The sequence below is a fragment of the Etheostoma spectabile genome, chromosome 11 (assembly GCF_008692095.1).
Source record: "Etheostoma spectabile isolate EspeVRDwgs_2016 chromosome 11, UIUC_Espe_1.0, whole genome shotgun sequence".
In the NCBI taxonomy this organism is placed as follows: domain Eukaryota; kingdom Metazoa; phylum Chordata; class Actinopteri; order Perciformes; family Percidae; genus Etheostoma; species Etheostoma spectabile.
The window spans coordinates 7,795,416-7,813,835 of NC_045743.1; the positions used below are offsets into that span (position 1 = coordinate 7,795,416).

General features: G+C 37.6%; 1 protein-coding gene across 5 annotated transcripts; it reads left to right on the forward strand.

The window, feature by feature from the left end:
- The first annotated feature begins 276 nt into the window (after positions 1-276).
- LOC116698317 (muscleblind-like protein 2a) lies at positions 277-17,849 on the forward strand. 5 transcript variants are annotated; one of them, XM_032530181.1, is made up of 10 exons: positions 277-536; positions 2,022-2,659; positions 8,013-8,177; positions 8,268-8,489; positions 8,614-8,862; positions 11,162-11,215; positions 11,574-11,724; positions 12,037-12,072; positions 12,798-12,892; positions 14,487-17,849. In XM_032530181.1, the coding sequence occupies exons 2-10, from the start codon at positions 2,486-2,488 to the stop codon at positions 14,499-14,501; spliced, it is 1,161 nt and encodes a 386-aa protein (XP_032386072.1). In that variant the 5' UTR covers positions 277-536; positions 2,022-2,485; the 3' UTR covers positions 14,502-17,849. The 5 variants fall into 5 exon arrangements, with proteins under 5 accessions (XP_032386072.1, XP_032386071.1, XP_032386075.1 ...); XM_032530180.1 differs by lacking the exon at positions 12,798-12,892; XM_032530184.1 differs by lacking the exon at positions 11,162-11,215.
- The last annotated feature ends 571 nt before the right edge of the window (positions 17,850-18,420 follow it).

Below are 18,420 nucleotides of genomic sequence, written 5' to 3' on the forward strand. Positions count from 1 at the left end.
AATGTCCAAATAATGCAATTGAGTTAGGCCTGTTACAGAAATTGTACTTTGTAAAGTATGTTCAGGACACATGTTCCATAATGGTCTAATTTGGGTAAAATGTTTGTTCAGTGTTAGTAGATATACCATGTATTGTGTTTACACTATAAGTGTTGAACTCAGTCACTTCTAAATAATAAAATTGTATTCATAGATAAAAGATAAATGGTCAAGTGCCCATAGTGTCTTGCTCCAAGCTGTGCACAAACTGTGCATCAGCTCCTGGTTTTCTATTGGCCAATATCTGACTGGGAGGATCTTCCTGGGGGCTGGCACACAGGCAGGAAGGGGGGTGGCTGAAAATGCTTCAGCCAGAGTTGGACAGACAATTTTTACTGTTCTGAAGAGAAAATCTTTGGTCACTGAATCCGTAGGACAAAGAGGGGGTTAAAATTGTTTGTTGCTGTCGTTATTATCAAGTTACCTGCTCAAAAGTTGGTCTCTAACCAAGATTTTGGTTTGGGACAGAGTTCTTGGTGCTACATGAAGTGAGAGAGGTAGGTTTCCGTGCTCTGTTTCCTGACTTGCGCTCAGAGGAATTTGCTGCAGTAGGCTGTGGGATAGCATGCAGTGAAGCTGAGCGGCTGTTATAGCAGAATATCTGGGTTAACAACACCAGAGTTTAGTCTAAATCTGTGCCTTTTGTGTCTTTGTACATCTGTAGACAATGTAGCTTGCTCTCAGTGGAGAAACCTCCCAACTCTGGTAAATATTTATACAGCTCTCAAGTTAACCACCTTTTCTGCCTGCTCAGCAACTTCCTGTGTGTTTTACCAGTTAATGGGCTGGTCTGGCTATACCTTCCTGTTTTTGACTCCCAATATGGCGTGTGTTTAAGCTTTGTCTTGCTTTCCTTTTATTCTGTATGTGCTTTGGTGGGCCAAGAGTCAGCATATCTGACGGTAGCAATTTGGCACCAAGTGGTCCACAGTATTAACAAGTAGAGCGTAACAGCGCAATGAAAAATAGGTTATAGTGGGCAGAGAGAGTGTACAGAATATGTGTAATAGAAGAAAATTAGTATGTGTGGAAGATTAAATCTAGTTTTAATTGGCAGTCTTTTGTAGTCAACAAAATGTATTTCATATGTAGCATAACATCCATCTTATGGTTCTATGGATTCAAGCTTTGGAAATGTTCATGTAGGCCTACCAATATTGATTGATTTCCATGACACCATCCAGCTACACAGCCTGGACACAGACTAGCACAACTGGCTCTGTGTTTGTAACTAGCTTACATTTTGAAGAGGCACGGCCTTGAGAAATAAATTGTGAAATGTGCAGACATATTGCATCAACAACAACCATCACACAACATTTCGTAAGTTTAGAAGGGTCCGTCAAAATAATGAGCATCTTTATATCATACTATCTGTTAATTAGCTACCATTAGCAATGTTAGGCTGGCAAAAGATACATCTAGATGTTTATCTTGAGATGTGTATGCACTTTACAGACACAGGCCAGAAAGAAAGCAAAATGACAGAGAGATCAACATGATGTAGAATTATTGTAGAGTAAACCTCTATAGCACAAAAAAAAAATAGTGGAAATGGTTCAGATTACCAAGAGGGAAACATGAATTCCCCTACAGAGTACATGCATAGTTTTATTGATCTAGTGATCTGGTCAGATCACTAGTTTTGGTAGCAACAAACTATTATACTACATGTTTTGTTTTGTGCATTACAAAAGCCCAAATAGTTTACAGTGTCATAAGAGACAAAAGCAGTGAATGCTCACATTTGAGAAGTTGGAACCAGAGAATGCCTGGAGCTGTGTTTAAGAAATGAATCAAACGATTAGTTTCTGCTAAAGAACAGATAACTCAATAAAGGGTCTCTAGTGAATAGAAATAAGTACATGAGATGTCATCAGTATTTGTGGTCGCTCTAAATAGGCCAATTGCAGAGTAATGGCACATATTTGTAATACTTATTTGGATACAAATTCTGTAATATACATGTTTTTGTCTTTCAGATCCCCAGCTTGAAGTTGGTTCGTCTACATTGCTGGCCTTTGCTTTTTTCAAGGCCAGACTCAATTAAGCAGCCACACAGGATACCTCAGCTGCAAGTCCTCTGCTACCACTTTGCACAACGTCAGCACCTAAAAATGCTTAAATAGAGCCATAATATAAGAGAACAGAGTTAATGACCTGAGAATGAATGATAATTAAATTTCCCTCACTTGTCTGATCTTTATGGCCACCATTTGTGGAATATACACTTGAATGTGTCACAACATACATCTGCAGTTGTTGTTTTTTGATGGGGGATTTCTCAGTGATTGACCAGCCATCTGATCTTTCTACTCCAGTTGATGGAGGACTCACCAGGTTGTTTTTAAAAGAGGACTTTGCACATAGAGCCAACCTACAGCTTTCGTTGTATTAGGCACAATAAGATTGACCTAAATTAATTCATGATTATAACCTTTTGGACATGGCGTTGAACATGTCATCAGTAAGAGACACAAAATGGCTAACTCTGGAAGTCTGTCGACAGTTTCAGCGAGGAAACTGTTCACGTAGTGATGAGGAATGCAAATTTGCTCATCCACCGAAGAGCTGCCAAGTTGACAATGGGAGAGTTGTTGCCTGCTTTGACTCCCTGAAGGTAAGAAATACTGCACATCCTCATAGAAAGGTTAATGTTTCATGAAATTAAACATTTACTTGTTACCCGTGTCCCTGGGTTAATGGTTTCTTATATATTATTATACCAAACAAAATATATATATATATATATATATATATATATATATATATATATATATATATATATATATATATATATATATAGGGATTGCTCAAAGTGTTCTTGGGGATGCGGGTTCCATCTTGTGTCCTATCAAATACAGTTTAACATGCAGGTCTACCAAGCTAAACAGTGAACATGAGAAGAGCTGTGAGTTTGGAAAGCATTCCTGATATCATTCATAGTTGTCTACACTGCAGTGTTCAAACATGTACTGTATAGTATAGTATCTTCTTTCCTCTTCCTCCCCTTTAAGTGTTAATAATAGAGGGAGGAAATGATGCTTGATTACTACTGTCAGTTTAAAGTCTTAACCCCACCCAATGGTGAAATCGCCCCCTCCCCCCATATTAAGATGCCCCAACATCTGGTTTCAAGTAGAAAGATGTTAAAACTATAGGTAATATGACACCTCCAAAAATAGAGCACCTCATCACTTATCTAATCTAGACTATGAAAATATTTCTGGCAGCCGGTTGGATTACAGCCAGTTTATTCTCCTGCCCTGAATGAGACACCAAGGCTGCCTTAATCCACTCTCACACATTCACTATCACCACACAATACAGCCTTGCCCCCAGGATTATTCTCATGTTGACTCATCGTCTTATCTCCTTACTGTAGGCAGTTTATACACAGCTAGCCTGGACAGGGCCTTCTCTGAGCCCCAGGGGTCAAGGTCTTGAACCAAAGGCTTACACATAGTAGCTACCGTATTCCTTTTATCTTAAAACAACATTTATGGATTTGACCTAAAACAATTTTGCTGACCAAATATTAACATCAAGACATCACCACTTGGAAATATACATATTCAACTTTATAATGAAAGATACTACAATTTACGCTTAGGGCCAAACTAAATTGTGAACTTAATTTTGGTGCATTTTTATAAATAAACAGCAAATAATAGAACAATTATACACATTAGAGATGTTAAATTCCTATTGGGACTAAGTGAGTAAATTAAAATAAATATCAAGCTTAGTTTTATTTTAGAATTACAATACTTTAGAAACCTAGAATTACAGTTTGCGTCATCTAGCAGTTGTTGCAGCCATGTGATGATGTCGCAGCTCCTTTTCATGAATAGATATATTGTCTAAGGAGTCATCGAATGTCTGTTACTGACATGGCTTCTGGCATACTGCCAACTGGTACTAACTCAATAGCTGGTACTCACCCTCAGCCTTTATTTATGGGGGGAAAAAAATAGAGCTAGCTGCCCAAATTGTGCTTCCCAAACAAATTGTTTTCCTCCTAGTTGTCCACTGATGGAATTTTAATGACATATGATTTGTGAATCAGTAGAATAGATCAATTGCTTCTGACAAGGTTAACTTTATTACAGAGAAGAATGTGCACATGCTTTGCTATTGTAACTAGTATCTCATGACATCCATTAAAACAGTTGAATGTCTTGTTATTACACAAACTTGAGCTGTTTCCTGTGGCTAGCTCCTCTCACACAGCTGAGAAGGGAGCATACCCATGGATCACTTAATGCAACTTCAGCTAGATGCTGTCAAGCCAGAGGAGCCTCAGCTTCCTCGTCTTTGACCTCAGTTTAACCCTCCCTGGCTGTGGCGCATGAGTCTCTATGGCACTGTATTATGGAAGGCACTTTCATTTCATGCTTTCAAGCTGTCCACTAGGCCTGGACGATTAATCATTATAAAATTGTGATCTTGATTCACCCTGTTCTTGATTTAATTTTTAAATAGCTTTGATTTTCTTTTCTTTCTTTTTTATTACTTTGATTCTCATTTGATTTTACGAGCCAATTGCATCACAAATGCTACTACTAAGTAGATTTTAAAGTGCTCCCAAGCGCTGCAGTGCTGTCCCTTCTTTTCATTGAAGCCTCTATGTTTACAGGCTTGGAGTTATGGGACAATGTTCCCATCCCTGGGGAAAAAAGTACTTGAAAAAACTGCTGTTTTGAAGGTTTTCCTACTTCAAAGCATCTAGGGGGTCTGTAATTTTTTTCATAGGGACCTTTAAATGTAAGAAAGAATCAATACAGATTTGACTTTATTGAAATTGATTTTTAAATATTAATTTGGGAATTTTTTTTTGCATGAAAAATAGTATTTTTACATCTACCAAACCGTAAGAATTCCGGGTCTCACAGCCAAAAAGTTTTTCTTTTAAAAACCCTCCGGGGGTCTACTTAATATGGCTGCACAAATTTAAACGATTTTTAATCACCCTCACAAATTTTTTGGGTTCCTATTATCAGATTTTTCGTACGAGCGATATTTTAAATGTGTCATTCCATTCCCCCGAATGCCCCCGGGGTTTTTTTTCAAAGTCAAACACCGCTCCGTAAACACGTCGATCATTTGCCAGTTAGAGTTGTTCCCTCACCGTGCCCCTTAGTTTCTAATGTATCAGTCACAGAGGCCCGGGGAAACCCCGCCCCCTTTTACTCCAAAAAAAAAACGGGTCCACCAAAACGGAAAACACCGCGGGCAAACCCCCCGGCCCAACTTTTGGGCAGGTTTTTTCACCAAACGTATTCCCAGGCAAACTTTTATTTGTACCAAATGTTTTCCGGGTGGTAATCCTGTTTTGCGGTGGGCCCTGGCGAAAAACACAGGAGTTTTTTGATGCAACAAATTTCCCGTTTTTAAGTAAAAACGTGTGAGACGGACCTCTGGCCCTGGGGGAGAGAGTCCCCAGGCCAGAACTCTTACTCATAAAAGCGCGCATGCGATACAGACATTTCATAACTCTGCTGACCCTTCATTCGCCCGTGCTGGCCCTTCTAATGACCACCCGTCACTCTTTGAGTAGCATCACATGTATTCCCCGCTGTTTTTTCAGTCGGGAAAAAACCCTTTTTTTGCATTTAATTTTCCGTTTAATCAAAGATTTGAAAAGGGGCTTTGCCCTTTAAACCCCCTTTTTTGTAAAAAAAAAAAAAAATTAATAATATATTATATTTTAATATATTATATATATATATATAAATTTTAAAATTTTGGGGATCTGATTGCCTTAGCTGAAAAATCAGAGATAGATAATTTTTTGGTCCGGGACTAAAGATCTCTAAAAAATTGGAGCACAATAGGGATGTGAAAGAAGCAGTTATAATTTTTATAATGCCTAAGGAAAGTAAAAACTGCTTTTTTGACAATAAAATTTTGTTATGGTTAAAATCAAAAATCGGAAAATTTAATTGTGTCTCAATTTTAAATCAAAAATCGTGTTATTTTTTTGGCCTTCGTGCAGCCCTCACTCATTACTTATTAACTGCACCGGTTTGACTTTTTACCTGTATAAAAGACACCGTCTGTGTCACCATCAAAAAAACAACCCCAAATTCTTCCAAAGGCCCCGACCAGAGGCGTGTAAGACATCAGGGGAAAAATTGTAGACCCCCGGCGGGATGGGCCCCCGGCAATAGGGAAGCCTGGTGAGAAACAAAAACTTTTTGCCAAATTTTGGAAAAAAGGGAAAAAGTTTAAGAGACGATCAATCTCCTCGGTCTGGGGCCCATGAAGATCTCACCTTGTGGGGCATCAAAAGGGAAGGTGAGGGATCAGCCCAGAATTAAAAAACGCGGGCCTTGTCAATGACCGAGGAAACTGGGGGCCCCCCCCTCAAAGAAAACCCTTAAACACACTACCCGCATGGATTAAAAACCCGCAGGACACAAGGTCCCCCTGCTCAACCAGGGGTCCCCCGGGCCCCCCGAAGTTTGTGATGATCCCGAGGAGGGAAAGGGAGAGGGCATGTGGGCTGATGAGACAAAAATAGAGCTTTTTGGTCTAAACTGCCGTGTTTGGAGGAAGAAGAAGGATGAGTACAACCCCAAGAACACCATCCCAACCATGAAGCATGGAGGTGGAAACATCATTCTTTGGGGATGCTTTTCTGCAAAGGGGACGGGGCAACTGAACTGTATTTAGGGGAGGATAGATAGGGCAATGTATTGCGAGATCTTGGCCAACAACCTCCTTCCCTGGGTCGTGGCTGGGTCTTCCAGCATGACAACAACCCGAAACACACAGCCAGGGCAACTAAGGAGTGGCTTCATAAGAAGCCTGGCCTAGCCAGTCTCCAGACCTAAACCCAACAGAAAATCTTTGGAGGGAGCTGAAAGTCCGTATTGCCCAGCGACCAAAACCAGAAGGATCTGGAGAAGGTCTGTATGGAGGAGTGGGCCAAAATCCATCCTGCAATGTGTGCAAACTTCATCAACAACTACAGAAATTGTATGATCTCTGGAATTGCAAACAAAGGTTTCTGTACCAAATTTTAAGTTCTGCTTTTCTGTTGTATCACATACTTATGTCATGCAATAAAATGCAAATTAATTATTTGAAAGTCAAACAATGTGATTTTCTGGATTTTTGTTTTAGATTCCTTCTCTCACAGTTAAAGCGTACCTATGATAAAAAATTACCGACCTCTACATGCTTTGTAAGTAGGAAAACCTGAAAAAACAGTAGTGTATCAAATAGTTGTTCTCCCCACTGTAGTTGCCAAAACAATCTATGTTTGTTACTGCCAATTTGTTGTGTTTTGTCAGTCAAAAAAAATTGTTATTCATATTTTTCCCCTAATCGTGCAGGCCTAGTTTCAACTGTAAACTAGAAAGTTGTATCACAATTAAACATTAGATATTAAAAATAATGCTTTCCAATAATACTGCATTTTCTCAGAGCTATATCCAAACTAATGACACATTGATGACCATTAAACCTACATGGACATTCACAACAAATAATGTAAATCTCTTGGGAGAAATGCAAATGATGTGAAATTACCTCACTTGATTTGAATATGAAGGGCAGAAGAAGCTAACCTCTCATTAGAGAAATACAGATGCTTGATTGACAGAACTTGTGTTGGTAGGTTCAATTTCAAGTCCAAGAGAAAAAAGTAATACGTCAGCTTAATAACAAGACTGTTGAAATATAAAGCAAATCACCATTTCTTTCCTTTGGACCATCGTGCTCCTTACAGCCCTGTCTGTTACATTTATATTGTCACATCATCTACATCCAAATCTAACATTCAATGCCAATTTTTGGAAATGGTGTTTCCTTTATGTAGCAAGGAAGTACAGTTGTGTAGATTTAGATTGAGACCAGTAGCCTAATTAAAGCATGTAAAATTGTATGATGAGGAACACTAACAAAATTTATAGGAATATGAGATCTGTTTCTTTATGCTTTTTTTCTATTTTCTCTGAAAACAGGGACGATGCTCAAGAGAAAATTGCAAGTATCTTCATCCACCTTCACACTTAAAAACCCAGTTAGAGATAAATGGGCGCAACAACCTCATCCAACAAAAGACAGCAGCAGCTGTGCTTGCCCAACAGATGCAGCTCATGATCCCAGGACACAGCATGCAGCCTGTGGTAAGGGCCTCACTCAGTAGTTATTAAGAATAAACTTCAATGTGTTATGATGCTTGTCTGATTTGTAATATGTAACATTTTCCCTCATAGCCAACATTTCATGTTACACAGGGACTGGGCACAAATACTGGTCTTAGTTATGGTTCATACATGACACCTTTGAGCCATGGAATGAGCCTCATCCCAACAGACAACCTCTCCAGCACCCAGGTTCTTGTTTCAGGGAGCCCACCCGTCACGGTCCAGAGCTCCTCCTCTTCTTCTTCTTCTTCCTCTCCCTCACAGAAACTGCAGCGTTCGGACAAACTAGAGGTATTCATGCATCACAAGGAGTGATTTAACATGAAAAACTACATTAGTTCTGTGGGTTGACATAATCTGGCTACATGTTGAGATGCAGAATTCTTGTGACTGTCTTTATAATTGCTCCTCTCAGGTGTGTCGCGAGTTTCAGCGGGGAAACTGTGCAAGAGGGGAGACAGATTGCCGCTTCGCTCACCCCAGTGACAGCCCAATGATTGACACCACAGATAACACTGTCACTGTTTGCATGGACTACATCAAGAGCCGCTGCTCCAGGGAGAAGTGCAAGTATTTTCACCCGCCTGCACAATTGCAGGCCAAAATCAAATCCAGTCAACAGCAAGTCAATCACACAGCCGTCGCAGCCCAGGCTGCAGCCATGGTAAGAGAGAGTCTTATCCTTCTAACCAATAAAATGTGTTTTAGTTTGCACAAAAACACATTATCCTGACAATAATATGGTGCTTTGTAGTGTAATTGTGTTTGCCATAACATCACTGAATGTGGAGCGCTATACATTTACAGTATATACTATCATTTGTAATGGCATATTTAATGTAGTGGCATTAGTATATGCCCTTAAAATTGAACGGATGTCTATGTTTTAAAGAAAGCAGGAAAACAGCAATTAGATTCATTGTTAAACCCCCATTCAGTTAAAACTGTAAGCTAAAGGTGAGAATAGGGATTTCTATGATCAGGTGTTTTCAAAATCTGACCCAGCCCCCTCAGACAAAATCAAGACAATGCGCACCACCCACCACCCCACTGCTTGTAAACAGGAAGTACTACTCACCGTTAAAAGTATGCTGAATTAGCTATTAGTGGCTGTGTACCCATATACAGACGACGTTTACTGGATTACTTTGTGCTGAAGAAAACTTAAAAAGTGATGATTTTCAGGCAATTTTCTTGAGTTATAATAAGCATCTTTTTTCTATGTTGTTGATCAAGTCATGAATCAGGCAAGGAATGCCATTTTTGTGTCAAATTGTGAGCAAAATCAGCAGGCCAAACAATAACTTATTGCCTGTTGCCTATAGAACACAGTATCTTTGCCTCACATCTCGCACTTTACACACACAGACACACACACACACACACACACACACACCCTCCCCCAAAACCCCCCAACCCCTAACTCTCCCACGCACCCCTGGGGCGGCACACATCCGAGTTTGAAAACTTTTGTCTTAGACTTGTAATTTAAATTAAAGGGATTTTTAGTCATGAATAGAAAATCTGCTCTTTGTCTGTGTCTTTTCTGATAATTAAACACATATGCCTGTTTTTAATGTTGTTTACAAACACCACAGATATAAACAGATCTGTCATGACATCAGAAAACATTCTAAAGAAGGATGAGATTAGATTCATGGTAGTTGTTGTCTAGGGTTAGTCCTTGAATTTAAATCTGTCAATCAAATTGAGAACAATAGCAGGTTCCATCTTGCATTTTTTTAGAATAGAACTATGCTTTTTGCTGACATTTTAAGGCTTGTGCCTTTTAAACGGACCCAATCAAAAGATGTATATTTTCTATGTTAGCACATGCACCAGACACCCCATAGACAGAACCGGTGCTAAACTGCCGTTAACGGAGAAATGGCATTTTAAACCGTTTTTATTATGTGCTATACAGCATGAGTCATTGTAATGACTAAGCTTTGTAATAACTGCCTGCATGGGAAAGTGCACAAAGGAGAAAAGTCCTCTGTTATGTACTCTGGACCAACTTGACAGTCCTGCTTCATAATTTCTGCCATTTCCTTTCCCAATTCTTGCATCTAAAAAACTTTTTTGGGTTTAGTTTCGGTTCTAACATTTAACTTACTTTACTGAAGTTTATTTTAACATAATGCATGTTCCGTTCTTTCACTTGCCAAAGCCTGTGCCACCTGGCTTCAGTAAAATGTGCTTCCTTACCCTCCATAGACCATCTACGTCACTTTTCATTTACATTATTTTTTATGGTTACTTACATTTACATAATAATTTGTTTAATAAAATGTAGGTTGTATTTTAAGCTCACAGAAGCAATTATGTTTTGCTGTGTACAGTACAAGTAGAGGAGGCAACTGCCATTCCACCAAAAGCGGGTGTGAATGTAGTTAATAGAGCTCCACATTCTGTGTTTTATGACTTTGCATACATAGTTATTTCAGCTGTTTATTTGGGTTATTGCCTTTTGCTTAAATAAAACCAAGTCGTTTTTCATTTAACAATAAAATGTTCAGTGCTTGATGTACATAACATTGTTATCCCTTCCTAAGACCAGTGTGTATAGTACCACTGATTGCATCATGGTAGTGTTTTGAATACAATTAACAAACTCGGATCGAGTAATGTTGTAGTGATCAATATACAGTGTAAGAAATACAAGATTGTGGCCTATCATTGTAAATCTTTGTTGCCAAAGCTATTGATTGACTACATGTTGACCTACTAATGAAGGAGTCTTTAGTTAGTGTGTCTTTTAATCAATTATTTTGGTTACTGTGCATGCATATTGTGTTTTATGTGGTATACTACATTCAGATTATTTTGTTTTTGTTTTCCCCTTCTCACCTTTCCACAATGCTGTCCCCCATGACGCACCTCTGCTTGCTGTTACCTGTATGTTAAACGCTTGAATCCCATTGGCCCACTGCCATCATGTGCTCGCTGCCTGCTATTAAAAGACTCAGTCGACTGCCAAAGCAATGAAGCGATCCCTCGAGGCAACTGTAGACCTGGTATTTTCACCTTTTGCTTGGGTTGTAGCTATTAATTGTACTGTATCTTTTCATTTTTGTCATTGTGGTTTAAAGCTTCTTCAAGTCTCACATAGTTTCTGTGTACACAGTCATCATCAGTAGCTTTAAGTGCTTAATTTGAAAGATGTTTTAAACATTTTGGTTATTCCATTCATATTTGAATCCTAAAACATGCTTGATTTTTCCACTATGTGAAAACAGTCACCTTTATTGTGTAGTCATGTTTGCCGTTTTTCCATATTTTTCTAAACAAATACTAAATATTAAGTGTTGAAAGCGTAGCTGAACAGAGAAGAAGGAGTTTCGGTGTGTCATGTCTCTTCTTGTTTCCTTTCAGGGTTATCCCTACAGTGTACCCCTACCAAAGAGACCAGCTTTTGAGAAGAGCAACTGGGCCAGCTCTCTCCTCAGCCCTAGTTTTTTGCACTACCAACAGGCTCTAGCCAACTCACAGCTGCAGCAGCCCACTGCCGCATTTTATCCCACAGGTGAGCTTCTAAACGAGATGTGGATTTAAAGCTAAAGGGGGGAATTTCATGGACTTTTCATTTTCACGTGTGTCTTACTTGTTTTGTTCCTGGGTTTGTATTCTGCTCATAAATATACACACTTTTGTTGTCACTTGACTTAAGAACTAAGATGCAGTATTTTACTTTACTTTACTTCAATCTACATATCTGTTAAATTGTTACTTTCTGAAGTCCAAGGGTCTTATTTGTGTATGCCTACTACACTAAAGATGTCTCATGTGGGCTCATGCCATTGTTGAACATTTCTCTTTCCATTTTATAATCACACAGGTTCTTTCTTCTGCATGACTCCCACGAACGGCATTGGTAGGTCCCTTCCTTATTCTTTTATAAACTATGTGTCATATCAATGGTGAACAAAAGTGAAGCTTTCATCTGTTTTTTTGTTTTGTTATTCCAGCATAGGAAAGCAAACCGTTGAGTCTTAATCAATCAGGCCCCACATTAAAACCACATCATAAAATGATCAGAAAGGATAATTGTATTATATTTTTCTGTACATCATTGAGCTTTTCATGTATATTTGTGTTTGTTTTGATAATCAAGTCTTGTAATGTATAAATAATCCTTTCATTTACAAATAACAAATTATTCCGGTAGTCAAACAGAATATACTAATTTAAGCAATTTGAGGGATTTTTTCTGTAGAAGTACCACACACCTTGGATTAGGAAATTTGATCAGCATCCCTTTGATTCACTTGTTTTTTTTTATACTCTTAAATGTTTTACATTATTAAAACTCATATCTTTAAAAAACTGATGGCATTACTGTACATCTTGTACCTCTTTAGGGATGTTAAATTATGAACAGATTTCCTAATTGTACCTCTTATCAGCTCTCCTTTTATGTTCTCCCCTGCTGTCTCGCTTTGCTGTGTGATCACATGCCATCTGCTGGTCTAACCCAATGATGGCTTGCTGCTAATGTCATATTGTATTTGCCTGGCGAGAGATAGGAAAACATTGCTATGGTTACCATAATGCTCCACCTCCCTTTTCATTGCTTTCATGGTTCCCTTCCTGAAAAAGTCCCCATGATGTACAGTGCTACGCCTGCTACTGTCTCTGCAGCAACTACTCCCGCCACAAGTGTCCCCTACGCAGCAACAGCACCAGCCAATCAGGTTTGCTCCTTTTTAAAGCTTTCTGTCATAAATCCTTGAGCTCTGAATAAGTGCTTCGTCTTTATATCAGGGGAGTTGCTTCATCAGCATAGCATTGCCCTGCTTGCATTGCCTGTCATTAAGCTTTATCTACCTGTAGACCTTTAGTTGAACTCGGCCGCATCTCACTCCTTTTCCTGATGACAGACATTATTTATTTAAAGGTCTTCCATTTGCAAATAGTGGTGTTGCATATATTCTTTATTGCATGCTTTTTGCTTTGTTCCATGTCAGTGTCTATTTCACTACTCAATACGAAGTTTAAAATGTTAATAATAGCATAGGTACTTGCCACACTGGTTGTAATATGTTAATAATTGCATTAATTGTATTATTATCATCTGTGAAAAATCCTTTTAACCCCCCTATTTGGGGGTTAATTTTTATGTGTGGAACTGTGATGAGACAGCTTTCATGAGTAAAGATGTTAACCTGTGTGAATATGTGTAGCTGTACTGAAGTGGACACTGCCAAAACTTTCTGGGTAAAACTTATGCTTCAGAATTTCTGTTCTTGTGTGCGAGTAGTAGACAATAATAGACTATTGTAACAGGTTTTGGTCACAGTGCATACTGAACCAATGTTGCATACAAACCGGACGTCCTGTAACAAATACATGTACCAATACAGCCATACTAACCTTCTGCCTTAAACTCTCTCTGAATGACTTGCTCTGATCAGTCTCAAATCGCCAAAATAAAATCACTTTCACTTACGGTAGAGAATTCATATTTAAACCCTTCATGAGAAGCAAAGACAAATGTGTGCATTTACCACTGCAAAAATATATCATATTTAAGGATAAGATCATAGTACATCATATTAAAGCATGACACAAGTATTAACTTCTTTAAAACAACATGTTACCCCTTTATTTTGAAGCCATCTTTAATCAAATTCTAGTTGTAGGCTTTAATTTCTGGCAACTTGTCGCCATTTCCTCAAGACTCAAGTTGCCCCGCTATGTACGTGTACAATCTGTCATTTTTGATTTTGAGATTTATTTTATTTATATTTTGGTAATTTTAGGCTCGCAGACTAAAACATTTGACATTTTAATGGCTGGAGATTGTAGAGGAGTCAATGTCAAATATTTGAAAAAAGCAACATTAATTACTTTGTTAACCTTTCTTAGTTCAGACATTTCTTCCATATATGTAGTGTCATATGCACAAATATAAAATATTTTTACAAATGGTATCCAAAAGTTTTTCAGTGTTACACATAGGCAGAGCTCTGGGGAAATGTGTATAAAAGGATGTGTAATGTACTTGTGTGCAATATATTCAATTTGATGTAATGGTACAGCTATGAAAACTGTCATAAGTTGTGGCAAGTTTTTTTTTTATAAAGTTAAAGACGTAAGGGGAAATTATATCCAATACCAATATTTTAACGGGTTTAAGGTAGTTGTTTCATTTCATTTTATCAATTGTATGTCCATCACAATGATCATTCTTGATGAGCACTTTTGTCATGTAACAAAAACACATTTGGACAAAGTATTTTTTATTATCTGCAACCACTAAGTGACTGTCTCTTCCCCCTGAAACAGATCATCCTCAAGTAACCACCAGAAATAGAAGTCAGTGCCGTGTTGCTGCTGTTAAAGACGCCAAACAGCTGCTCTGTAAATATTCTGTTAACACTGCACACAACCTACAACAAGCTGCATGCTGATAACATCACTCAAGAAAAGGTTGTAGACATTACTTTCATCTCACGTAATAAATTACATAGCTCAATTACTAGGATTACACTGTTAGGTAAGTGTCACAGAAGATTATTGTATGCACGCACCTTTGCACCTGCATTAACATGCATCCTCAGTAGTGTGCATAATATCCTGGTTTCTATTTCCTAATCCAATTCTGACAGAGGTCAGAGGTGCATTTAGCCTCTTAATCAGCTGAAATGTAATGTAATGTGTCTCCTGTTCACGAATAAGAGCCTGAAAAGGAAAGAAAATAATTTTTCTGAACAAATCCAACCAAGTAACACATGGATATCAAACAAAAACAGGCAGTGCAGGTACAGTAGTAACACCGAATATTAACTGATATTGAAACAAGCTGAAATGTTGTTCACTGACAGTTTTAAATTATGTAAATAGTACAGGAGGAAGGGATGAGCATGACAGATCTAATCTGAAAACAATACACGTTAAGACCAGGTGTAAAGGGGTCCTATATTGTTTGAATTGTATCCTCAACATATTGAGCAACACATTATTTTTCCTTTCTTGAATGTGTTATGTACACTAAAATGTTTTTCACATTAATGATTGTTTATCTAGTGCCAGCTTTAATTATTTTAAACAAATTAGCAAAACACACTTTTAACTTTGAATTTTACATTGTAAAAATGACGAAAGTTTCCTTTAAGTGTTCTGAGGGTAGATCATCTATATTGTATAACCTATCATCCCAGAGAACAGGATCAGTGCTCCACCTCCTGGTGTGCCTTTGCATTGCATATACAGAATGTATTGCTGCAGATACTTTTTTCTTTAAGGCATTGAAGCATCAATGATGTAAACATTGTTGCTTCACTGCCCCCCCCCCTCCACCCCCCTCCTGCTGGTATATCTGGAAGTGGTTTTCAATGGAGCCAGTTTCACAAAGATATACTTTGATTAGGGCTTAGGTCAAACTAATAAGTCCAATTTCATATGTCTGAATTAATATGCTGCACAAAGATGTCTAGTTTCTTAAGGAACCAGGGAACCACAGCAATCCGCTTAGCAGAAAATGGTTTGATTGGAGACACTGGTCAGCAGGAGTCACTGATTGTTACCATGGAAACACTTGTCGACAGGTGTCCCTTATAGTTACTATGGAATTATCTTAGTTCTAAATTTGGCTGGTGGTAGGGTCACTCACGTTTTAGGCTTAACATAAATCTCTCTGTTATTTTTGTGAGACTGTCTAACTTGCATCAAAGAAATCTGCAAAATTAAAATGGGCCTTACATTACAAACAAAGTCTCAAATATCTTTGTGAAACCACCTCCTGGTTCAACATGAACATTTAGCAAACCATGTTTTTAATAAGAGCCTCCACAGCCATTGACTGGCTGTTAGAATTACTACCACTCAAATTCAAACTAAAGTCCCTGTAATCACATCAGGGATACATTGAGTAGTGTGTGAACTGTCAGTCTTAATGTTACAGCCAGTTGTCAGTACTGTATTAATTGAATGTTACAAGTGCCTGAAGAATTGTGCAGATGAGAATATCCCTGCATATTTAAAAGGCTTTGTGTGAAAAATCACTTGATTAAATCTACTCTAATTAAGCCACATTTAGAGAGAAATGTTTTGCAATGCTACGTCAGTGCATTAAGTCTTTCAGTTAATTTTCACAGAGGAAATTTGAATGAGTGTACTGTGTATGAGCTTAATTTCATAAGTTTCTTATGTTTCTCATTTTTAGATGATTAATGTATGACAATTGTTCCCAAATCAGTTTCACACACAGTACAAAACTTCGAAGGAGGTAGATGTTTGGTGAAGTTTAGTTTACCCGTCTTTGTTTGAAACTGACAGCAGACAGAGTGGGTATTGTGTGTGGTTCAGTGAAAAACAAAACCGCTTTCACTCCTATATGTAACATTCTCTTGAATATTTTTTCATGTAAGTTTTAGTTCCCTGTTTTGCAAACAGCTTGTGCAAGTATCAACTTTTCCTTTAATGTTTATTATGTCTTTTCAAGTGACTGATCTAAGTTTTTGATTTTTATGAAAATGTGTGTACGTACAGTTGTGTGTGATTAACTCTGACAATCCACCACGAGAGATTTCATTTGTTCACTTTTTTTTTTTTCTTTCATTTGTTATGAAAAGTTTGACACATTTTTGTTTGGAATATAAGAAGTATACTTGCATATTTTACTAGTTTAACATTAGAAAAGAAGGCTTTTAAAATGTATTCTCTTCTCTTTTATGATGAATGTAATTTATTAAATGGACTTTAGCTCTGCTGGAGGTTCCTCAAAGGGCCTTGATCTGTTGTATTAGCCTACGATAAGCCGTCTTGTGTCAAGGGTTTAAATGTTGGAGCAAAACAAAAGCTTAAAACATTTCATCCCTGTCACTGCCTTGTCACCTGTGAGGGACAACAAACCTTTGCATGAGCAAGGCAATAGAATTGCTTTTAATGTACAAAAGTGCAGTGTACAGGCCACATTTTATGAAAAGTAACTTTCATAATAGTGTATTAATAGTTTGTCATTTAATTGTTTTGATGTGTTGCTGAGGCAATCTGAAGTTGCAGTGATTAAAAACTGTATTTTTGTAGGGGATGCTTTTGTTTTTTCTCCTCACAATAACACATTAGATTGTACCGTCAGATATTTTACTTTGTTATGCCATGGTGAAACACTGTAAGTGATCCAGTGCATGAGGATTTATTTTGGAACGTCAACCTTTTGCTTTATATGGTTTTCACTGCATGTTAACATCTTGCAGCAAACATGTACTCCACCCTCAGAGAATCTGCAGTCGGGGGGGGGGGGGTCAGCAGTTGATGGTTCAGCTGCTGTTTGAACCTTCGTTTTCTTTTTAAAATATGTTTGCTTTTTAAGTTTAGGTTGTTATTAGATTTATGACGTGTTCCCTTATTTATTTTACCTGCAAATAAAAGGCATATAGCCAAATGTTTGTTTCACACCTTTTGGCAAAAAGCTTGAATGTCATGGATATGCCCACACATGGAGGTTGTTTGAGATTTGGGTCACCCAGTCAAAACGATGTGGACTGTAAGAATGTTTGGTCTGACTGACTATAGCACTTTCTCAAACGTCAGACTGAGAGGACATGCTTTTTGTAAACTTTGCCTTATCTTAAATCTATTCCTAAGTTTGTATTTGTTCATTAACTAAGAATTTCCTTTTGTCTAATAAATAAAAAGCATTTCACTAAATTGTTTGTTGACATTTTTGCTACATGAGTTTTGAGTTTGAAGCCAAAATGACAGTTTGTAAAATAAACCCAAACACCATTCTGATAGGACTGGCTAAATTGCTTATTAAATTATATCACAGATCAAAATATGTGAATGCCATTTGATTCCATCCTGGCCTGAATATAAACTGTCCATCCTTTTTTTTTTTTAAACTTACTTGTGAACATTATTTTATTTGTGCATAATTAAACATTTCATGTGGCTAGTTTTGTTTCTGTAAATTCAAAATTGTGTAAAATCTAATATTGCAAATAAACAAGTGTAAAGTAAATGCCATGCTGTGAGCTGTTTCATTTTGCACTGTACATTTATTTTTACATAATTTTAATGCCAGTCATATAAAGACCCTAACATTAAAGGTTTTATGATTCTTTTTTATAGTGGATAGACAATTAAAATGTATTTATATCTAGTAGAGAAAACCATAAATAGAAAATCAGCAATATGTTGTTAATACATGTTCCATAAAGTGGAAGTTTTATGTATTTCTAAGTGACTGTCTCCTGAAATTGAAGTTGGGGCAAGG